The sequence below is a fragment of the Vombatus ursinus genome, unplaced genomic scaffold (assembly GCF_900497805.2).
Source record: "Vombatus ursinus unplaced genomic scaffold, bare-nosed wombat genome assembly UNPS02000577.1, whole genome shotgun sequence".
Taxonomy (NCBI): Eukaryota; Metazoa; Chordata; class Mammalia; order Diprotodontia; family Vombatidae; genus Vombatus; species Vombatus ursinus.
Genome location: NW_020940355.1, coordinates 23,777,459 through 23,798,524, shown reverse-complemented (window position 1 = coordinate 23,798,524; position 21,066 = coordinate 23,777,459). Strand labels below are relative to the sequence as shown.

General features: G+C 41.3%; 1 protein-coding gene across 1 annotated transcript in view; it reads right to left on the bottom strand.

Moving 5' to 3' along the window:
• PXDC1 (PX domain containing 1) overlaps positions 1-18,034 on the bottom strand; it is a 56,188-nt gene extending 38,154 nt beyond the window's left edge. The window contains exon 1 of the mRNA XM_027839376.1: positions 17,757-18,034. Within this exon, the coding sequence (XP_027695177.1) occupies positions 17,757-18,012 (256 nt within the window). The 5' untranslated portion in view covers positions 18,013-18,034. The remainder of the gene's footprint in view (positions 1-17,756) is intronic.
• Between the last annotated feature and the right edge of the window lie 3,032 nt (positions 18,035-21,066).

Below are 21,066 nucleotides of genomic sequence, written 5' to 3'. Positions count from 1 at the left end.
TGGACACTTATTAGCTGTGTGACCATGGGCAAGTCACTTAACCCTATTTGTTTCTTCATCTATAAAATGATCTCAAGAAGGAAATGGCAAACCACTCCTGTGTCTTTGCCAAGAAAACCCCAAATGGGATCATGAAGACTCAGATATGAATGAACAACAACAACAAAAAAATCTATATAAAGCTCCAAGGTTTGCAAAGCTCTATACAGATATTATCTCATTTTACTTCTATTTTACAGGTGAGGAAACTGAGGCTTTTTAAAAGAGGTTAAGTGACTTGCCCTGACCTGGGTCACACAGCTAGTAAGTATCCAAGGTAAGATTCAATCTTCTGGCTCCAAGTTCAGCTCTCTATTCCTACTCCACATCTTAACAATGTGACTCTGGGCAAGCCATTAACCCTCCAAATGCCTAGGTCTAAACTTATAATTTGCAGAGCCAATGCTGGCCTGAGTTGGTAGAGGGAAGTGACTCAGCTTGAGTTCCCCATATTAATGAATGCATAATATATGTTTGTATATATATATATATGTATGTATACACATACACATATCTACTATATTGCCATACTATATTATATATCACATGTATGTGTATGTATGTATATTCACACACACATATATATTACTTGTCATAGTATTACTTATTCAGAAGGTGTCACAGTAGATAGAGTGCCAGGACTGAAGTCAGGAAGAATCATCTTTCTGAGTTCAAATCTAGCCTCAGACACTTACTAGCTGTATGACTCTGGGCAAGTCATTTAACCTTGTTTCCCTCAGTTTCTTCATCTGTAAAATGAGCTGGAGAAGAAAATAACAAACAACTCTAATATCTCTGTCAAGAAAACCCCAAATGGGGTCATGAAGAGTCAGACACAACTGAACAACAACATCTACTATACCAATTCAGTTAATAATGATCCTTGCAAAATAGCAATCACGCTCACCCCCATTTTTGAAGTTTTGTGTTTTGCTGGTTTTTGGTTCGTCATTTCTAAAGAATTTAAGTTGAAGGTCACTCAGAGGGCACCAGAGGCACATGATATTCTTGAGCAGGCTACAACATATTACACATGAAGAACTTAACAGAAATGGAATGAAGAACTGTGAGATTTATCTCATCCAATGAAACCCAGAGAACTTAAGTAATTAGCAGCAGAGTCAATACTCAAGTGAAGGCTTCCTGACTCCAAGTCCAACTCTCTTTCTAATGCCTCAACATCACTGGAAAAATATGAGTAAGAAAAAAAGGCAAGGAATTCTACAGCAAGAATGAGGGGTGGCACCATTGGAATCCACACAATGTCAAGTGATTTAGAAGATGGCTCTTCAGAACACTGAGTGAACTCCCTGGGACTTGGTTCACAGGAGGACGTGGACAAAAGGGTGGGCAAGAACAGATTGCTTGCCATCAGCAGGTGCCAGGCACTATGCTGAACACTTTACAATTATTATTGATGAAATCACAGATCCATGAAGCATCTAAGGATTTTTTGTTTGTTTGTTTGTTTTAAGATAATTTGAATTTCTTTTCTACCTTCCTCCAGACATGATGGGTATGGTCTTTCCTACCTAGGAACCCCCCCCCCACAAAAAAAAAGATAAGCCCTGCACATATAGGCAAAATTTGGTGAGAGGACCACAAACACATCTTGAGAGAAGAGATAGGAAACATACGAGAAAGACAGGAATATTCTTGAAGTGGGCTGAGGGCAGTATACAATAGACTCAAATTTAGGCTACATCTATGCATGGGGAGGGGGAGTTGTATTAAAATAAGTTTTTTTGGTAAGATAGGCAGTCGCTCTTTAGAAAGACATAATGCATATGTTCTTCTCATCTCTAAAGCTGTTTCCTCAAGGGAAGAGGACCACTTACCTTCATGTGCAAGAATGAGATCAACATAACTTGCTGATAATAATATTATAACCTTATTTACAAAGTATTTACACTTTCTTAGGAAGTAAATAATGAACATATTACAAATGTTGCCTCTGACACATACTAACTACATGAGCATGGGCAAGTCACAGCCTCTCTGCTCTAAGCAAGAAAGAATATATCGATGTGCATTGAGAAAGGGATTTTCTTCATTCTGCAATTCCATGTCTATACCAGTGGAAATATCTATATTATGGAGCATGTAGGAAGCACAGTGGATAGAGAACCAGACCTGAAGTCAGGAAGACCTGAGTTCAAATCTGGCCTCAGAGACTTACTAGCTGGGTGACCCTGGGCAAGTCACTTAACTCTATTTGCCTCAGTTTCCTCATCTGTAAAATGAGCTGGAGAAAGAGATGGCAAACAACTCCAGTATCTTTGCCAAGAAAACCCCAAATGGGGTCACAAAGAGTTGGACACAACTGAAAACTATTGAACAACAATAACAACAAACTAATGAAAACAAAATCACAGACCCAATTCCTTTGTTCCTTATCCCTTTGTTCCAGATGAGAAAACTTTAAAATACGAAAAAAAAAGTTAAATACACAGCATTCAGGGTTCGAAGGGGCCTCAAAAGGCATCTAGTTCAACCCCTTTGCTTTACAGATAAGGAAACAGATCTGAGTGGACTTGAAGGCAGGTGTTCCTCCTCCAAGTTCAATACTCCTTACCCTATTTTCTCTTCACTGATTTTTTTCCCTACGGTATCCCCTATTAAATGTCCCTTATTCACTTTTGAATTCTCTACAAAATAAAAGAGAACTGATGTTGAGAGTTAAACACTTGTGAATATCATTAAAACAGGCCAGTCTTCATTTTAAAATAATGCTAGGTATTCACTGGGCACCCTATTCTCAGCTCTCACTTGGATCCTGTCAAAATATTATGAGTCTTTGCTTCATTCTAAAGATGACTGATGACTAAAATATATCTTACTAAACAGCTTCAATATTTTGTTCAACCTAGAGAAAATTAATTAAAGGTAGGTTTATTCAAAAGCCTTAACTGAAAAGAATTATGCAATAGATTTAACTGGACAGAACATTTTCCAAAGTGCTAAGAGATTAAAATTATTTATATTCTGCATTCACTGGCCTCTGCTACTATGGGTAAATGAAGGGAAAATTGATCTAACGATCTTTAGTTAATTTTTACAAGACAGTACAAGATCAGAAGCACAAGATTTTAAGGAAAATTACCTGACGATCAGCCTAATTCTCTCCTTCCAAGAACCTGGGGCACTAACAACTTATGCTTTAGGGCCAATAAAATGAAGAAAATTTCCTGATTAGGTAAAAGCATGACAAAGACATATTTACCAAGTCTCTCATCCTTAGACAAATCTGTCAGTAATTCAGTCAATAAATATTTATTAATTACCTACTATGTTCCGGCACTGTGCTAAGCACTAAGGCTGGAAAAAGAAGCAAAAGGCAGTCCCTGCCCTCAAAGAATTCACAATCTAACTAGAGAGACAAAAAGCTTGCACTGGCAAGCTGTATGCAGGAAAAGATGGGAAATAATTAAGAGAGAAAAGACACTAGTATTAAAGAGGTTTTGGGAAATGCTTCCTGTAGAAGATAGTATTTTAGTTTGGACTTAAAGGAAACTAGAGAAGGCAGTAGGTAGAGATGAGGAAGGAAAGCATTCCATGATGGAGGGATGGGCAGAGAAAATTCCCAACTTGAGAGATGGAGTGTCTTGTTCATGGAATAGCCAGAAGGCCAATGTCACTGGATTAAAGAGTAAGGTATAAGAAGACGGAAAGGTAGGAAAGGGGCTAGGTTGTGAAATGCTTCAAATGTCAAACAGATGATTTTATACTTGATCCTAGAGAGGACAGGGAACCACTGGAGTTTATTGAGTGAGGAGTAGGGGGTGGGGGGGGGGGGTGTGTATGACATGGTCAAGCCTGTAGTCTACAATAATCATTTTAGTGACTGAATGGAGTGGGGAGAGACTTGAGTCAGACAGACCCAACAGCAAGTTATAGCAATAATCCAGGTGTGAGGTGATGAGGACTTGTACCATGGTGATGGCAGTATCAGAGGAGAAAAGGGGTCATATTCAAGAGATTCAAGAACCTAAAGATGATTTCACCTCTCTGCCCTAAGAGAATTAGACTGAATTATAAGGAAAGAACCAAATGTGTAATCCCATGCTAGGCTTGAAAACGGAAGATCTAGATTCCTTAGATCCAAAGAGTCTTGCTGGTGAGTGCCTCCAATCCAAAGTGGGTTTCCCTATTTCAATATCTTGTAGAACTCATTATTCTGACATCCAACAACATTTGCCCTATAGTATAGTGTCTAGGAAGGAGCACTGCTCATGTTGTCTCACACAGGAAAGACTGAAATATGTTGAAGGACCCTCTTCATGATTTCAAATCCAGCCTCAGACACCAACTAGCTGTGTGACCCTGGCAAGTCACTTAATCCCGTTTACCTCAGTTTTCTCATCTGTAAAATGAGCTGGAGAAGGAAATGTCTGTCAAAAAAAAAAAAAGCCAACCCAAAATGGGGTCATGAAGAGTCAGACACAGCTAAAACAACTGAACAATGACAAAAGTGTTAGGGATTCGGAGATACATGTGCTCTGGTTTAGACAGACTGCTAAAAATCCTCTTAAATTATCACCTTCCTCTTGCTCCATCCTGCCAGCAGCCTATTTCTCTAGTGGCAGGGATCTCTCAAGCTACACTTACCAGCTCTGATTCAGAGAAGTGTCTGTTCTCACAAGTGTCTAAGAATCACTTTAGAAAAGGAAGGTCTGTTCCTTATTGTTTTATTTACTCAAGTCCTCCCTGAGGTTAGAGAGTCATAGATCAAGAGCTCTTCAGGACCTTAGAAGGCAGAGTCCAACCCCCTCATTCTACAGATGAGTAAAGTGAAGCTCCATCAATTGGGGAATGGCTGAACAAGTTGTGGTATATGAATGTAATGGAATACTATTGTCCTATAAGAAATGATGAGCAGGCGGACTTCAGATAAACCTGGAAAGACTTACATGAACTGATGCTGAGTGAAGTGAGCAGAACCAAGAGAACACCCTACACAGTAACAGCCACACTGTGCTATAATCAACTTTGATAGGCTTGCCTCTTCTCAGCAATACAATGATCCAAGACAATTCCAAAAGACTCATGATGGAAAATGCTATCCATAGCCAGAGAAAGAACTATGGAGTCTGTATGCAGATTAAAGCATACTATTTTCTTTTTTTTTTCTTTCTTGTGGTTTTTCCCTTTTGTTCTGATTCTCCTTTCACAACATGACTAATGTGGCAATATGTTTAAATATGATTGTACACGTATAGCCTATTTTATTGCTTGCCATCTCGGAAAAGGAGGAGGGGAGAGAACAAAGAGAGGGAGAAAAAACTTGGGAACTCAAAATCTTATGGAAGTGAATGTTGTGACTAATACAAAAATATGTTTAATATGATCACATATGTATAATCTATATCAGATTGCATACTGTTGTAGGGGGGGAGTGAAGGGGGGGAATTTAGAACTCAAAATCTTATAAAAGCAAACTTTGAAAACTAAAAATAAATAAATATTTTTAAAAAGCAGAATACTTACAGGAATTTTCATATTACAAATACTTTTTTTTTATTCTTTGATCAGTATTCCAGCAAACTCTAAGATTATAAAATGCAGAACAGTTGCTGATTTACATTGATACAGGGAGTTTTCTCACCAGGAGTTCCATGCAACAATTAAATAACAAGTCCAGAGCACACAAAAAAAAGATAAAACAAAGGAACTGATGAAAGAGATAGAAATTGTCTATGTGTAAAAGGATTCTATCCCTCTGAAGTTTTCATCTCTAAATAGGGTTTTGCTTCCACAGAGTGAAAAGTAGTACATGTATCATTTTTCCATATATTTTCTTTTGTCCTAGGAGAGGTTAGGGTCAGCTATGTTTAAGGAAACATTAGAATTGTTATATAGGGGTAGTCAATTGATTAACAATTATTTCTTAACATGTCATGATTGAAATTAAAATAAACTGAGACACAAAAAAGTGAATGTAATTGGAAAAAAATAAAATACTATTAAGCAGAAATAAAAAAGAGAAAAATGAGGCTCTAAGTGTCCAAGATCACACAGTTAGTAAATGTTAAAGGTTGGATTTGAACCCAGGTCTTCCTGACTTAACACTCTTAACTACTCTACTATTTTGTCTCTAGTTCTAGGATGGATTTATTTAGGAAGAACTCTTTCTGTCCTTACTGCAACAAGACTTTTTTCTGCTCTGATGACAGAATCCTAAGGTCTTAGGCTAGGGGGAGGGAACCTACAGCCTCCACACTTGTCTTAGGCTGATGCCCTGAATCCAGGGAACACATCAATAATATATAATGAGAGCCTAGTATATTTAAAACTAACCTGTAGGGTGGGGGGGGGGGGGAAGTATATGAAGATATCTTGGTGTCTTAATGCAAATTAATCCAATTATTTTGGAAAACAATTTAGAAGTATATGAGAAAAAGCTCATATACTGAACTACGAAAATCTGCTAAAGCATATATCTCATGGAGGTCAGAAACAGAAAGAAAGTTCCAATATGTAACAGAAACATTCTCAGCACCTCTTTCTGTAGTAGCAAAGAACTGAAAACAAAAGTAGGGGGCTAGAAGAACATGGACTTGCAGAATAAACAGTATACAAATACAATGAATTCATGGTACATTAGGAAATGATGAATTTGAGGAATTCAGAGAAACATGAGAAGATCTGTATGAAATGATGCCCAGAATAATAAGTGGAATATATACAAAGAGAATAGCATGAATGAAATGAAAAGTTCACCAAAAGGAAACAGCTATTAAAAACCAGTAAAGGTCAGAAGAGCAGATAGATAATGAAGCTTTTCTCTGGCCTCTTTCCCTTGGTTATATGGGAGAAATTGGCGATTGGGGATGGGGGGATAATATCAGCAATTTATCCAGAAATAACTCTTGTACCAAAAAAAAACAAAAACCAAAACTTCAAAAGCACTTATTTTGCTTAAAGGAAACTCTAAACTGGAGTAGAAATGGGTAGCCCAAACCAGTATAATTGATGTGGAAACTCTGTCAGCGACCATGTATTTGAAAGCACAGAGAAGAAAAATGAAAGGATGGGAGGGAAGTTGTCTATTCTAGAGAAAATTATAACAGGCACATGGTTCATTTGCTCGGAAGTGACATTTCCGCTCAATCTCAACTGCCATTGTGATTAATGCAGCCTCCAGCCAGTACAAAAAAGAATGGATGGAAGGAAGAGTCTCTGACTCTTTTTGGTTTGTTTCACAGACCAGCAATATTATCGGTGAAAGAGCTCGGTTAAAAGGAGCTGGTAATTGGGGGAGCAGGAGGCTGTTATCTTTCCAGGGGCACCAATTCGGAAATGAAAAAGGGGGTTCCCGGTAGGAAGTCAAAGATAAATACAAAGACAAATAAAACTGTGATTTCGGTTAGATAACTGGGCAGAATGACTGATAACGAAGAGCTGTGCTCATTGTTTCCCAGATGCTCTGGCAAGCTCCCATTAATGAACTGTTGACACTGTCAACAATGAGAAAGAGGCACAATGGAAGCAGTGTATTTATTGGTGTCTTCCCAGCACAGAGACAGCTGCGGCTCCCACAGAATGCCCTCCACAAAACCAACTCCCTTCTGGCTTTAGGAGGAGAACACAGGGATGTCGATTATTGATGACAGCATGCAAGCCAAGAGACTGTAACCTACCGTCTGCCTCTCCCCATACTCTCGAGCAATTTGTATATGCACTTACCAAGCTCCAAGATGAAATCCATTGAGAAGTTAGGAAATTGCTTAAGTTTTATTTGTTTTAATTGCTACCATTAGTTTAAAATCTACCTGTGGTGCTACACTTCACCCTCTACTTAGCTATCAAAGGGATCCTCTAAAAGTTCAAGTCTGACCATGTCACACTCCTATTCAATAAATTCTAGAGGATCCTGATCACCTCCAAGAACAAATACAAAATCCTGTTTGGCTCTTAAAGTTCTTCAAAACTTGGCCCCTTTCCTACTTATCCAGTCTTCTAACACCTTACTTCATTGCCATGTACTCTGTTCCAGTGACACTGGCCTCTTTACTGTTCTTCCCACAAGACAGTCCATCTCCCATGCCTGGAATGCTCTTCCTCCACATCTCCACCTTCTGGCTCCTCTTTACTTCCTTCAAGTCTTAGCTTCTACAAGAAATCTTTCCCTATTCCCTGTCAGTGTCTTCCCTCTGAGAGTATCTCCAATTTATCCTATTTACATCTTACTTGTAAAGTGGTTTACATGTTGTCTTCTCCACGTAATTGTGACTTCCTTGAGGGCAGGAACTGTTTTATACCTTTGTATACCCAGCACTTAGCAAAGTGCCCAGCACACAGGAGGTGCTTAATAAATGTTTGTTGATTTGACTTTGACTTCTATCTGCACACAAAATCAGTCAAACAAAAATCACTTATGTGGAGGTATGTTAAATAAGACAGGCAGAAACAAAAGAAATGGATACCTCTGTCTTTAATCCTAGTTACAGCCAAAGCCCCGCCAGAGTCACACACATAATAATCATAACAGTGGTGATGATACTAGATGGCATTTATGAGACCCTTTAAGGAATGTGGAGAACTTTATAAACAACATATCTGATCCTCATGACAGCTCTCTGAAGTAAGTACTACTATTAACTCTGTTTTAGAGAAGTATGACTACCTGTCTTGTCCTGAACTCTTCAGGGCAGCCTTATACAAATTTCTTAATCCACTCCCTCTTGGGCTATGAAATTTATCTGAAATTAAAATTTATATTTTGCTCCAATAGGTGGCCTGGAATGTCTAATAGGCCAGCTTTAGTTGATCACAAATTCAGGAATGTGCTTTAAGAATTCAAAAAAGAAAAAATTCACTACCTATTAAATGTCTACTATGTGAAAGCTCTCCTCCAGGCTTAGGGGCTACGAAGATGGGGAGGATGGGAAGTCATTGCCCTGCCCACAAGGAGTTTACAATCTAATGTGGGAATCTAACTGGAACATAAATAAGATACAAGGGAGTATGTGAAGAGAAATTTAAGCAAAGTGCTCTACAAGGAATTGAGGGAAAGGACAAATCACTTTCAGCTGGAGAGAGCAAAGGAGAAATAAGAAATAAGCTTAATATAGGGGGGCAGCTAGATGGCGCAGTGGATAGAGCTCTGACCTTGGAGTCAGGAGGACCTTAATTCAAATCCAGCCTCAGACATTTGACACTTATTAGCTGTGTGACCCTGGGCAAGTCACTTAACCCCAATTGCCTCACCAAAAAGCAAAACAAAACAAAACAAAAAACAACTTAGTATAGGGGGAAGGCAGCACAGCAAAGATATGAGGAAAATGACAAGAGAAAGATCAAGTGGAAGAGAGAAGAGGACAAAGAAAATGGGAAGAAAAAAGAGCAACAGTTATACTGGGGACAATGGTTCAGACCAGGTTATTTCTCAGGATATGTACATGTTGATTCTGGAAGGGTAATCCTGGACAAAAGAAGGCATCAAACTATGAATAGCAATACTGTCCCTATGTCACCTGGGTAAAAAGTATTAGAGTTGCTGGTTCAGCCACAAGCAAAGAACTTTTATGAAATATGTAAAAGATTCAAGAACAGCTAGAAAAATCATAAAATCAGTAAGTAACCAGAATTAAATCATAATAAGCCCTTAGTAGAATGATTGGTAGGCTGCCATTAAAAGCGAAAATTGAATTTGGGTTCTGAAGTGTTTACAATCCAAGGAACAGAAGATAGAGTGATTTGGAGTCAAAAAAAATCTGAGTTCAAATCCCAACTCTAGACACTTACTAACTGTGTGACTGATCCTGGGCAAGTGAACCTGTCTGCCTCAGTTTCCTCACTTGTAAAATGGAGATAATAACAGCACCTACTTCACAAGGTTATCTGAGGATCAAAAATATATGCAATATATTTACCAATATATGCAGTAATATATGTAAAACATCTTGCAAAATTTAAAGCGCTATGCAAATGTTGGCTATGGGTTAAGAGTTATATCTCTGAAGAGCTAGGGGCAGGATAGGAGAGGAAGAGAAGGGCAGAAGGCAGCATCCTTACGCTCCAGGATACCCTGTGAATATCAGAATATGAAGCTGTTCTGAGAGGCACTCTGGTGTAATGGAAAGCATTGACTCTGGAGTAAGGTGAGGCCTGAATTAAAATCCCATCTCTGGTACATATTAACTATCCGTCCACAGGCACCATTTAACTTTGTTGAGTCTCAGTTTTCCTCATCTGTAAAATGGGACTAACAATGGCTCTAACAGGGATACTGTGAAAAATCAAATGAGACAGTCTATATAAAAATGTTTGTAAATCTTAAAGCATTTTTACCATTGTTAATTCATACTGTAAATTGATGGGGGCTGAGTAAAGAATAGTTTTGATAATTCATCTGGACTATATTTGGGCAGCTACAAAGAGCAGTTAAATATGACTCTGCCCCTTTTTCAGCTGTTTGCACTGAGAGGAAGCAAACTACCATGGCTAAGAATCTGCTGTCTTGGCCAAAAATTTTTTTTTCTCTTCAATGAGAAAGCAACAAAAAACATTCCATCTCCTCCACACATCCCCTTTTCCCTCTTTAGCATAAATGAGATGCAGTCCCCATTACCAGAAAACTAAAAACAATCCCACAACTTTTGACCTACCTAAAATGTACATTGATCTGCTTTATAATCCATCCTTTCTGTCTCTATCTTATTATTGGTCCTCATCTCTCTCCTAAACTCCAGTCCTCAATTTCCAACTGTCTGCTTGACATTTCCACCTGAATGTTCCTTAGGCACCTCAAAGACATGTCCAAAAGAGAACTTATCTCTCCTCCCTAAATCCATCCTTTCCTATTTCTATCAGAGACACCACCATTCTTCCTGTCATCCACCAGCTGTAACCTGGGAGTCATTCTCAAGTCTTCATTCACTCGCTCCTACTATCCAATTACCTGTCAATTCTACCTCCTTCCTATCTCACAACATCCCCTTCTCTCTACTCATATCAAAACCACCCTATAATTCAAGTCCTTTCCATCACTCACATGGACTACTACAATAGCTCGCTAATCGGTCTCCCTGTAACCAATGCTCCTTTCCATCACCCTCCAATTCATCCTCCACATAACTACCAGACTGCTATTCCTAAAGCACCAGTGTAACTATTTCACTTTTCTGCTGAAGAAGTTTCTGGGGCACTCTCCTTGCCTTTATGATGAAATATGAACTCTTATTTAGCATTAAAAGCCGTTCATAATCTGACTCCAATCTATCTAACCCAGGCTGATCACACACTATTTCCTGTCCTTGTGAATTCTGTGCTCCAGTCAAACTGGCCTCTTTGCTCCCCTTATATGGCATTCCATCTTCCAACTCTGTGCCTTTACCAGAGCAATTCTGCATTTGTATGGTGGTCTCCTTCATGCCCTTCAAGGCTTAGCACAAATTCTATTTCTTTCAAGAGATTTTTCTTAATTACTCTAGCTGTTGGTACTCTCCATCTATCTATGTGTGCATATTCATAGACACATACACTTACCTATCTGTGAACATGGTGTATTCCCCTAGACAAATGTAAGACTACTAAGGGAAAGACTATCTCATTTTTGTATTTGCATCCCCAGTTCATGGCACAGAGGAGGTGATTAATAAATCCTTGATTGATTGACTGCCTAGCCTACACTTGTAACCTCACTTTTGGGGAACACTTGGTATGGAAACAAATGTAAAATCTGTGATGTATACTCTCAGCGAATTGCCTCAGGCACCAATAGATCAAGTAATTTGACCGCTGTCACATAAGTAGTTGTGTGGAGGAAGGAACTGATTTCCTGACTAATAGGTTGGGCTCAGGTCATAACCTAAATTCAGAATAGTGATTTCACTGATTTGGTGATAGGTTCTATCAAGTCCTATCAAGTGATAAATGGTATAATTATACATACCTGTAATGCTTATATATACCTATATAATACCTACCTAATACTTATACATACTTGTAAAAACTTATAATATATCCCTACATAATATATACTTTATAATATGTACCTATAATATGTAACTATAGTATATACCTATAACTTATAACAGCTACTATTTATATGGTACATTTTAAGGTTTACAACGTGCCTTCACTAAATATAATATAATTAATATAGGAAAATATAGTATAACATAACACAATGTAATATACTATAGTATAACATAATCATATTATCTTACAATATGATATAATCTCATTTGATCCTCACAATAACCCTGTAAAGTAGAAGTTATTATCAGCCCTATTTTACAGATAAGAAAACGAGCTGAAGGAAACTAAGTGACTTGTCTATGAATGTACACACTTGTCCACATTCTCATAGCCACACAGGTAGTAAGTGCCTGGGACAGGACTCAACCTCCTGTCTTTTTTTACTCCAAGGCCAGTACTCTGTCTACTGCACTACCTATCTGTCATGAAAATTGTGAATTGTTGCGCTGACTTACCAAAAGAAGAACAATATATGATCTATGAATAGGGAGTGGGGAGGGCAATGTACATGGAGAGTTATGAAATTAAGAACAAGGCTAGCCTATTTAATTCAATTAAACCATAATCAAAGTGTCATTCCATCAAGTAATGACAAGGATGATTGAGGTTAAAGCTAGAAAGAGATGCTTTATAAGAGAAGACCAAAATGATCTCTGAGGAGAGAATATTTTAATATTTTATCAAAGTGAAGACTGGGCCAGGGGAAAGTTACTATAGAGTCAAATTGTCAAAGTTTCCTAGCATAGATAACAGAGATGAGTTAGGAGGGACAACTAGAATGACTGAATAAGACACCAGATCAAAAAATGGAGAAAAAGAGAACAATACCAAAAACTCAGAAAGAGGCCATGAGGTCAAAGAGTCTAGTCACATGGTTCTCCCCAAGTGGTAATACTTTGTGCAGTAATTGCACCCCCAAAGAGTATGGGTTCCTAAGTCCTCTGTCAATACCTATATCTATGGCCACCCTGGGTCTTGTGAATTTTTTATATGCCTTTGTACTCTGTTCCAGACATCATGGCATATCATGGCAGCCAAGAATAACTCCATAGAGTGTAGACAATGGGATAGACAGCATTCTCTTCCAGTTCCCATGTAAACATTCTCTCCCATGCTCAGCTCTAGTACTGCAGGGGACTGAATTAGACTCCACAGCCCTTTAATTATATGTAAATTTTAAAATGTGTAGAGGAGCCAAGGTGATCACACTGCTCTGAGGGTGTTCAATCACACATCTCTAGGAGCTTACAGCTTACTGCCAATTTCAATTCTGAAACCAACCAGCATTTTTTCTCTTAAAGCTTTGAAGATTTTTCATTATACTAGAGGGCAAATATAAACACAGTACAGAAATTATTTCAATAAATTTAAGCCAATGGAGCCTTATGAAAAACAGTACTGAAAACAAATATGAATTTTCATTACAACACATACATCTTTTGTGTGTTACAGTTTGGATTGACAGTCAATGTTACACAGAACAAAGAGCCCTGAATCAGAAACTTTAACTGCCAATAACTAACTAGCTTTGTTAGCACACAGCTTCCCTAGGCCTCAGTCTACTCATTTGTAAAATTGGGGGCCGAACTAGTTTCTATCAGAAGTTCCTTCAAGTCAAGTCTATATCTAGACCTTGTTAAGTAAAGATTAAGTTATATACAAAGGAAGTGAAATCTTTCTTTTCACATACACAATTTTTATTCCCTTTCCCCTTTGCCTTGTTTGTAGCTTTGAGGTGACCCTGGGCTCTCTGACAGAGCGCAGCTGAAGTGGGTCCTACCACACTTGAAAAGCTGCCCAGCAATAGACTGAATGTATGTATGTTGGTTAGCTAAGGATCAGCCTAGCTAAAGCTAGGAGAGGCCCACCACCCATCAGATTGTCTACTGAGTCTCTGCTGTAGCAAGGGTACCTGTACTGATGAAATGAAAGTTCTTGAAGCACTGGATCAAAGAAAGAAAATAAAATCTTTTCCCTATATTTTGACATTGTTCCTCACTAATTTAAAGGATTAAAATAGAGGAAAATATCTTTTCCTCTTTTTTGGGGTGGAGGGGAGGCAACAGAGGTTAAATGACTTGCCCAGGGTCATACAGCTACCAAGGTCAAATTTGAACTCAGGTCCTCCTGACATCCATTGTGCCACCTAGCTGCCCCTTTTCTTTATTTTACAATAAGGATCACAATTCTTTAAGGACTCTGGGATAAAGACTTACCGATCAGTTGACAAGTATTTATTAAGCATCTAATAATAATAGTAATAATAATAACAGTGAGCACACATATGGAGAGACTTTATAAATATATAGATTGTAAAGATAATATATTTATTATCTCATGTGATCTACATGCTGGGCAGTGTGTTGGGAGTCAAAGATACAACAAGAAATAAGGAAGTGCTGCCCTCAAAGAGATTATTATCAGGTTGCTTTTCTTTAATAGTCTTCATGGAAAGGATTGACTGTGGACATAACACAGGCAAACACAGGCAGCAGCATCTGTCAGGCCAGACACTTCCTGAAGGCAGCAGGGTCAAGGGCATATGAATGACAAATCTGACATCCTTACTACTATATCTCTTCTGTTCTGGAAAAAGGTGCCTGGGTAGATGGTGCAGTGGATAGAGTGCTGGGCCTGGAGTCTGGAAGACTCCAACTCTATGGTCATGGGCAAGTTACTTGGTGTCAATTTCCTCAGCTGTAAAATGGGGAAAATAAGAATAGCACCTATCTCTCAAGGGCTGTTGTGAGGATTAAAGGAAATAATCTTTACAAAGCACCTGGCACATAGTGGGAACTATATAAATGCTGCTTACTATTACAAACCAAGGTTGATGAGGCAACACATCTTGCCAGCCAAATTGTGGTAGTTAGAGGTGAGCGTGTTTATCTTTCAGTTATGGTTTTTGTTCACTGTCCTCTGAAGCTCAAAATCAGAAGTAGGCTCAAAAGTTCCATTCTCTTGGAACTCTTCATAACAGTGATCTGCTATCATCAGATTTTTCCTTCATCTGAAATTTCCTCACTTTGACATTAATTTACAAAGTTAAAAAAGGAAATATACCCAAAAAGGAAGGCCAAGAAAAATTATCAAGATATAATCCAAAACTATCCCCAGAACTTTCATAAATAGATAGAGCAGATTAGAGTCCCAGGCTTAGACAATCAAGGCAACTGAAGCTTGCTGGGGTGATTGTGAAGTCCCTCCCAAATGATTTCATTTGTCAGGATGTATCTATAAAGTCAGAGTAAATCTCTGAACTAAGACTAATAATAATAATGGCTTTTATATAGCTCCAGGTGCTTTACAAATATTACCTCCTTTGAAACTCACAACAGCCCTGGTAGGTAGGTGCTACTATTCTCTCCATTTTACAGATGAGAAAACTGAGGCAAACAGAGGTTAGGTGACTTGCCCAAGGTGGAACAGCTAGTTAGTGTCTGCCTTGCTCTATCCGGCATACCACCTAGCTGCCTCAATTATCTGGATAACTTAAACCAAACAAACAAACAAAACCACTCCATATCAGAAAAGGAAAATTAAGAGTTTGTCCCAAGAGACTGATGTGCTGCATCAAATTCACTTTCCCTTGTCACATGTGCCTGAGTCCTTCAAGTTAAATATTATTCAGAACATTGTTTTAAGATCAAAATTTCATAGCAGTTGTAAAGTGCTTAGCACGGTGCCTGACACATAATAGGTGCTATATAAATGCTATCTGCTATAGTGTTCTCTCTTGCAGGGAGAGCAAGAGAAGATTGGGGATACCCTCCCCCACTTCACTGATTCTTGCAGGTGATAAGGCTCCCATTCCCTTGGCTACAAAAAGTCATCCCCTCTGGCTATCCGAGGGTTGGTTTCCGTTTCTGCTTCATTGCTTTCTCTCTTTTCTTTCCTCTCTCCTTTAATACCCCTTCCCCATTCCCTCCTTGCCTTCTTTCCAGTCTCCTTTCTCTCTTTCCTGTCTTCCCTTCTTTCCATTCCAGTCTTCTCCTCCCCACTCTCTCTCTTCATTTTTCTCAGCTTCCCTCCTCCTTTTCCTCTTCCATATTTCCTCCATTTTTCCCTTCTTCCTATCTCTCTCTTCTCTCTCCTGCCCTTTTTCTCCATCCTCCCTTCCTTCTCTTCTACCTAGTCTCTTCTGACCCCAAAGGGCAGTGTGGGAAGGGGCGCAGATTAGGTGGTTAGGAAGAAAAATAACTATTTTTCTAAGGACAAGAACTCTTCCCGGGGAGCCAGGATCATCAGTCACGGGTCCAAGAGAAGGAGGTGGCAGTAGTTAATAAAATCCACATGTTTTGACAAGGAGCTGGGGCCAGGACATATGCTACTACACGAAGCCAACCCTCCTCCCTCTACTCCCTCTCCCACAGGGCTGAATTACTAAAGGACAGCGTGGCATCTTGCATCACGAGTTTTGTCATCGATTGATCGAGAGAAGCCAAAGTCCGATGCCAATAAACCAAGCCTCTCTGGGGAATTATTCCGGTAACGCAGCAGAACAGATGACAGATTCCTACAGATAACTTTACAGTATTTATCTTGTCCTCATTATCTCCTACTCGGAGCCTGGAGATCCACAGAAAACAGATCCGGGCCACCTCACCTCCCTCCTGGCCAGTAGTCAATCCGCCGTTTCTGAAACAATGTACTCGTTTTCTTCAGCAAGAACCCCTAATTCTTCCTCCCTCCTCCCTAATAGGGCTGCATGTGGGGGGCGGGGGCCGAGGGGGGGGGATGGAGGGACAGAGTAAATAAAATCATTGTTTCAGAGGACAGGAACCGATGCTTGCTTCACCATGACAGCTCTGTCCGCAAATATTTATTAAACACCTACCATGGGTTGAACGTGATGCTTTATTGTAGGTGCTTAATAAATGTTAGATTTGGTGGGTTCTTGTCTTTGGATAAGAATTAGGTGCAAATGTCTTGCATTCCCCTCACTACCTTAAAATAAACAAATCTCCAACCTGTGTCACGAAGTAATCAACAAATAGAACCGTGTTATCTAATCGTCATGCTCTGTTTCTTGGGAAAATCTCAACTTTTCCTTATCATTTAAACCGTTAACTTTCTTCTCCCAGGACTTTCCTCAGTCCCCTTTCCTGACTCTGACTGTAACAATCTGTGAGACCTTAGGCAAGTTACAACCTCTTGGCCTCAGTTTCCTTATTTGTAAAATTAAGTGACTGGACTTCATGGCTTCTGAGGACCCTTCCAGTTCTACATCCCCTAGTATAATAAGTCTATATTAAGGAGAAGAGCGGTGACGACAACGTATGGCCAAGTTCACTTCCAAGTTCCAACTAATTAATAGCAGGTAGCCTTCATTTCTTTCTTGCCTCCCCCCCCCACCCCCAGCTGCATGAGGCCAACCCCAATAGATGTAGCGCAGCGTGAAACGGGCGTTTTCTATTTTTTTCTTTTCTTGGCACCTTAGCAAGGGAGGAAGAGACGCAATATTTACGACTTCATTAACTTCCTCACCTTTCCTCTTCCCCTTCTCACCCCTTACTTCAGGCTACGGTCAGTCAATAAGCATTTATTAAGCGCCTTCAGTGTTCCAGGCACTTCATTACATTTTTCAAAACGATCTCTCAAGCGCTTCACTTAATAAACACTCCTTCCAAATCGCTTTTCCCTCTTCCCTTCTCCCTCCTCCCAAGTATGTCAAGTGGACAAGTCACAGACGAGGGCAGAAAAGGGGAGAAAGGGAGATGTCTCCAACCAACCTTGCAGGAGCGGGGATCGTGACAGCTCGGGTCGGTCCTCGGGGAAAGAGTCTCGGAGCCGCTGGAAGAGGCGTCCCAGGTCTGAGTAGCTTCGGTGCAAGTACAACACGTTGCGGTCAGACCACTCAGTGCGGATCTCGAAGAACTCCTCCTCGTCGCCCCGTCTGTTGATGATCAGTCTCCTGATGCCATTCACCCAGCAGCCCCTCACGAACATATTCACCAGCGACGTGCCCTCAAATACCGCAGATGCCATGCCCGCGGAGGCCACACATGCCCCGGACGCGGGAGGGCGCCCCGTCTAGCCGCGCCCCGGGAGCAGGAGAAACAGAAGGGGATGAGGAGTGGGCTTGCTTGAGGGCGCTAAGCCGCGAGCTGGGTCCCAGGTTCGGGGCTCCCAGGCTCCCAACAGGCGAAACAGCGTTTGCTTCCTTCTGTGCTCGCTCAAAGACTCTGGCTTTTAAGGAAACTTTTCATCACGGGTTGCTGTTGTCTACGTCTACGTTGCCGGGTGTGAGGGCAGCCCTTCCCCCTCTTCTCTGCTGGCAGACGGGACCCGGCCCCCAGGCCCTAGAGGAAGTGGCTTTTGGGAGGCTAGACAGCCTGCAAGGCTCTGCAAACTGCCCACCCGCTCTTGTTCGGCCTCGGGGAAAGTCAACTCCGGGGTGCAAGGGTCACCTCTGGCCCCAGACTCGCCTCTGCAGTTGACGCCCACTCGCCCTGTTTCTCCAAATGCCGAGGTGGCACTATATCCGGGGTGCCGGGATTCCCCCCTCGGCCCCCGTCTCCGCTTAAGTAGAGGAGTTTCCCGAGGGTAAATCTTTGGGCTCGGGGAGGCAGCAGCTGCCGCCGTGGCCTCCGCCCCTTCGCCCCGCGACTCCTAGGGAGGGATCGCCCCGCCGTCCCACCCCCGCACTCCCAGGAGAGGCAAGCTGGAGCAACTGAACAAGTCTAGCCGAACTTCTCTCTCCCCCGACTGCGTGGTGGGTGGGAGAAGCCTGTGCAAAGCCCGAGTCCCCTTGTCTACCTCGACTCCGCGGGAAATGCCAAACTGGGGGTGAAATGAGAACACACTCCTCCTTTTCCTTTTCCTCCTCCTCCTCCTCCTCCTGTGGGCTAGTGGGCTGATGCTGCTACCGCCCTCCTGGCTGATGCACGCACTGGTTAAGCTACAGCCTTCCCCTAAGACCACGTCCCTCCCGCGCCTGTCCGGAGCCTTCTTCTCCCCGTCCCGTTCCTCTTCGTCGAGATGGCGATTGGGCCACCAAGCCAGGAAGAAGAGCCGGAGGACCGAAACAACCCTACCCCACCCCACTGCATAGACTGCTTCTCTTTTTCTTTTTTGAAATCTCGGAAGTAACCGGGCTTGGGTGGGAGGCGCGCCTGCCACCCGCCTGACTTCGCAAGATATTGCAAATCCTCCTTTTTTCTTTCTACCTTCCTTAGACCTCCACCCCTAGGAGAGGGCTCCAGGTTCTGCCCATTTCCTTGGCTCCCGCTGGGGCAGACTGTGCGTCGTATGGGGGTGGAGTAAGGGTGGGCGGGAGCCTCGGTAGGGAGGGGAAAATATAGTTTTGTTTTTTTTCCCCCTTTGGAAAAAAAAAAAAAACTGCTGCTTCGAGTGCCAGGAATTCCTCCCGGTCCTCAGGGGGAGGAGGAGTTTGGAACGTATTACAAACGCTGCAGGGTTTGTTTTGTACTCCTTTGGTTCTCCTCTTCTAGTCTACACGTTAAAACACCGAAAGCGCAGCACCAAACCCGAGCCTAAAACTGATAAAGTAGAGCATGAAAGAAATAAGACCCGGAGGAAAAGCGATGCCAGGTACGGTCACCCGGCCCAGCGCCCGGGACAGTGAAGATGAGAAGCTCCAAGGAAGCGAGCAGCAGCAACCTGTCACCCCTCCTGACCTGCAGAGATGAATGGGCTGCGTGTTGTCCCTTCCCCGGGAGTTGGTAATGATGCCTCCAAGTGCCTCGTGGTGTCTCTCTGTGGCACATTCCGATCATGCTTTAATTCCACGGAGAAAGCCACCGGGACTGGCCAGCTGGGCTACAAGAACCCAAATGATAACAATAACTGGGGCTCGTGGGTGTGACCGTGGTAGTTTTTGCATCAGACACAAAGCTTCCTAGCCAAACAGAATTAGGATTCAGTAAGTCCGAACAAACAAGTTTCTTGGGAAATCAAGATAAGACCTTTTCAAGGGTTATTACAGAAGGATAATTTGGGGGAGAAGGAAAAATAAATTGCTAAGCCTATTTTTTGAAAGCTCTCTACAATCTGACACCAAGTTATCTTCCATCCTTCTTCACACACTGCAATTGACTGCCAAACCGACCTACAAGTGTCCCCAAACTAAGCAGTACAACTACCTCCCAGTAGCACTAGCCTTCCCTCCGGCCTGGCATCTGCTCCTTTTCCATCTCCTCACTTTTCACAATCCTTCCAGGCTCAACTCAAGTACCACTTCTCAAGGCAGCTTACCCTGATCTGACCGGGGCCTAATGGCTCTTCCTCAAATGACTTTCCTTCCTTCCTTCTTTCCTTCCTTCCTTCTTTCCTTCCTTCCTTCCTTCTTTCCTTTCTTCTTTCCTTCCTTCCTTCCTTCCTTCCTCCTTCCTTTCCTTTCTTCCTTCATTCCTTTCTTTCTTCTTCATTTCTCTTCCTTCCCTCCTTCCTTCCTTTCTTCTTTCTTTTCATCCATTCACTTATCTATTTGTTTATCTATCTATCTGTCTGTTTCTGGGCATGTGTTTCCTAGTAACCAAAAGTTCCTTGGAGGGAGGGAACTGTGTTTTTGTCTTTGTGTTCTCAGGGCCTACTTAATAAAAGTTTGATTTGAAAATCAGTTTTTTTTATCTTTAAGTAAATGTGGGGGGGGTGGGGTGGGGGGAGAATGTATTTTCCCAAGTGAGTTGGCTAAGAATTGTGGGATTCAATTCAATTCAATAAGCAGTTATTAAGGGTCTAATATGTGTCAAAGACTGAATTAGATTCAGGGGACACAAGGACAAAAATGAAACGATCCCTGCTCTGAAGGAGCTTCTTACATCCTGCTTGAGAAAACAACCTGCTCACAGAAAAGGGCCTTGAGGTATACTGAGCATATGAGCTATAACAGCAATAATAGCTGCTTGGCCTAGTAAACAGATTCTTAGGCCTGGAATCAAGAGAACCTAAGTTCAAATCTGGCCTTACACACTTATGAGTTGCGTAAACCTGGGCAAGTCACTTATATGCCATTTGCTTCAGTTTCCTCATCTGTAAAGTGCCTGACATATGGTAGTTGTTGTTCAGTCATTTCAGACT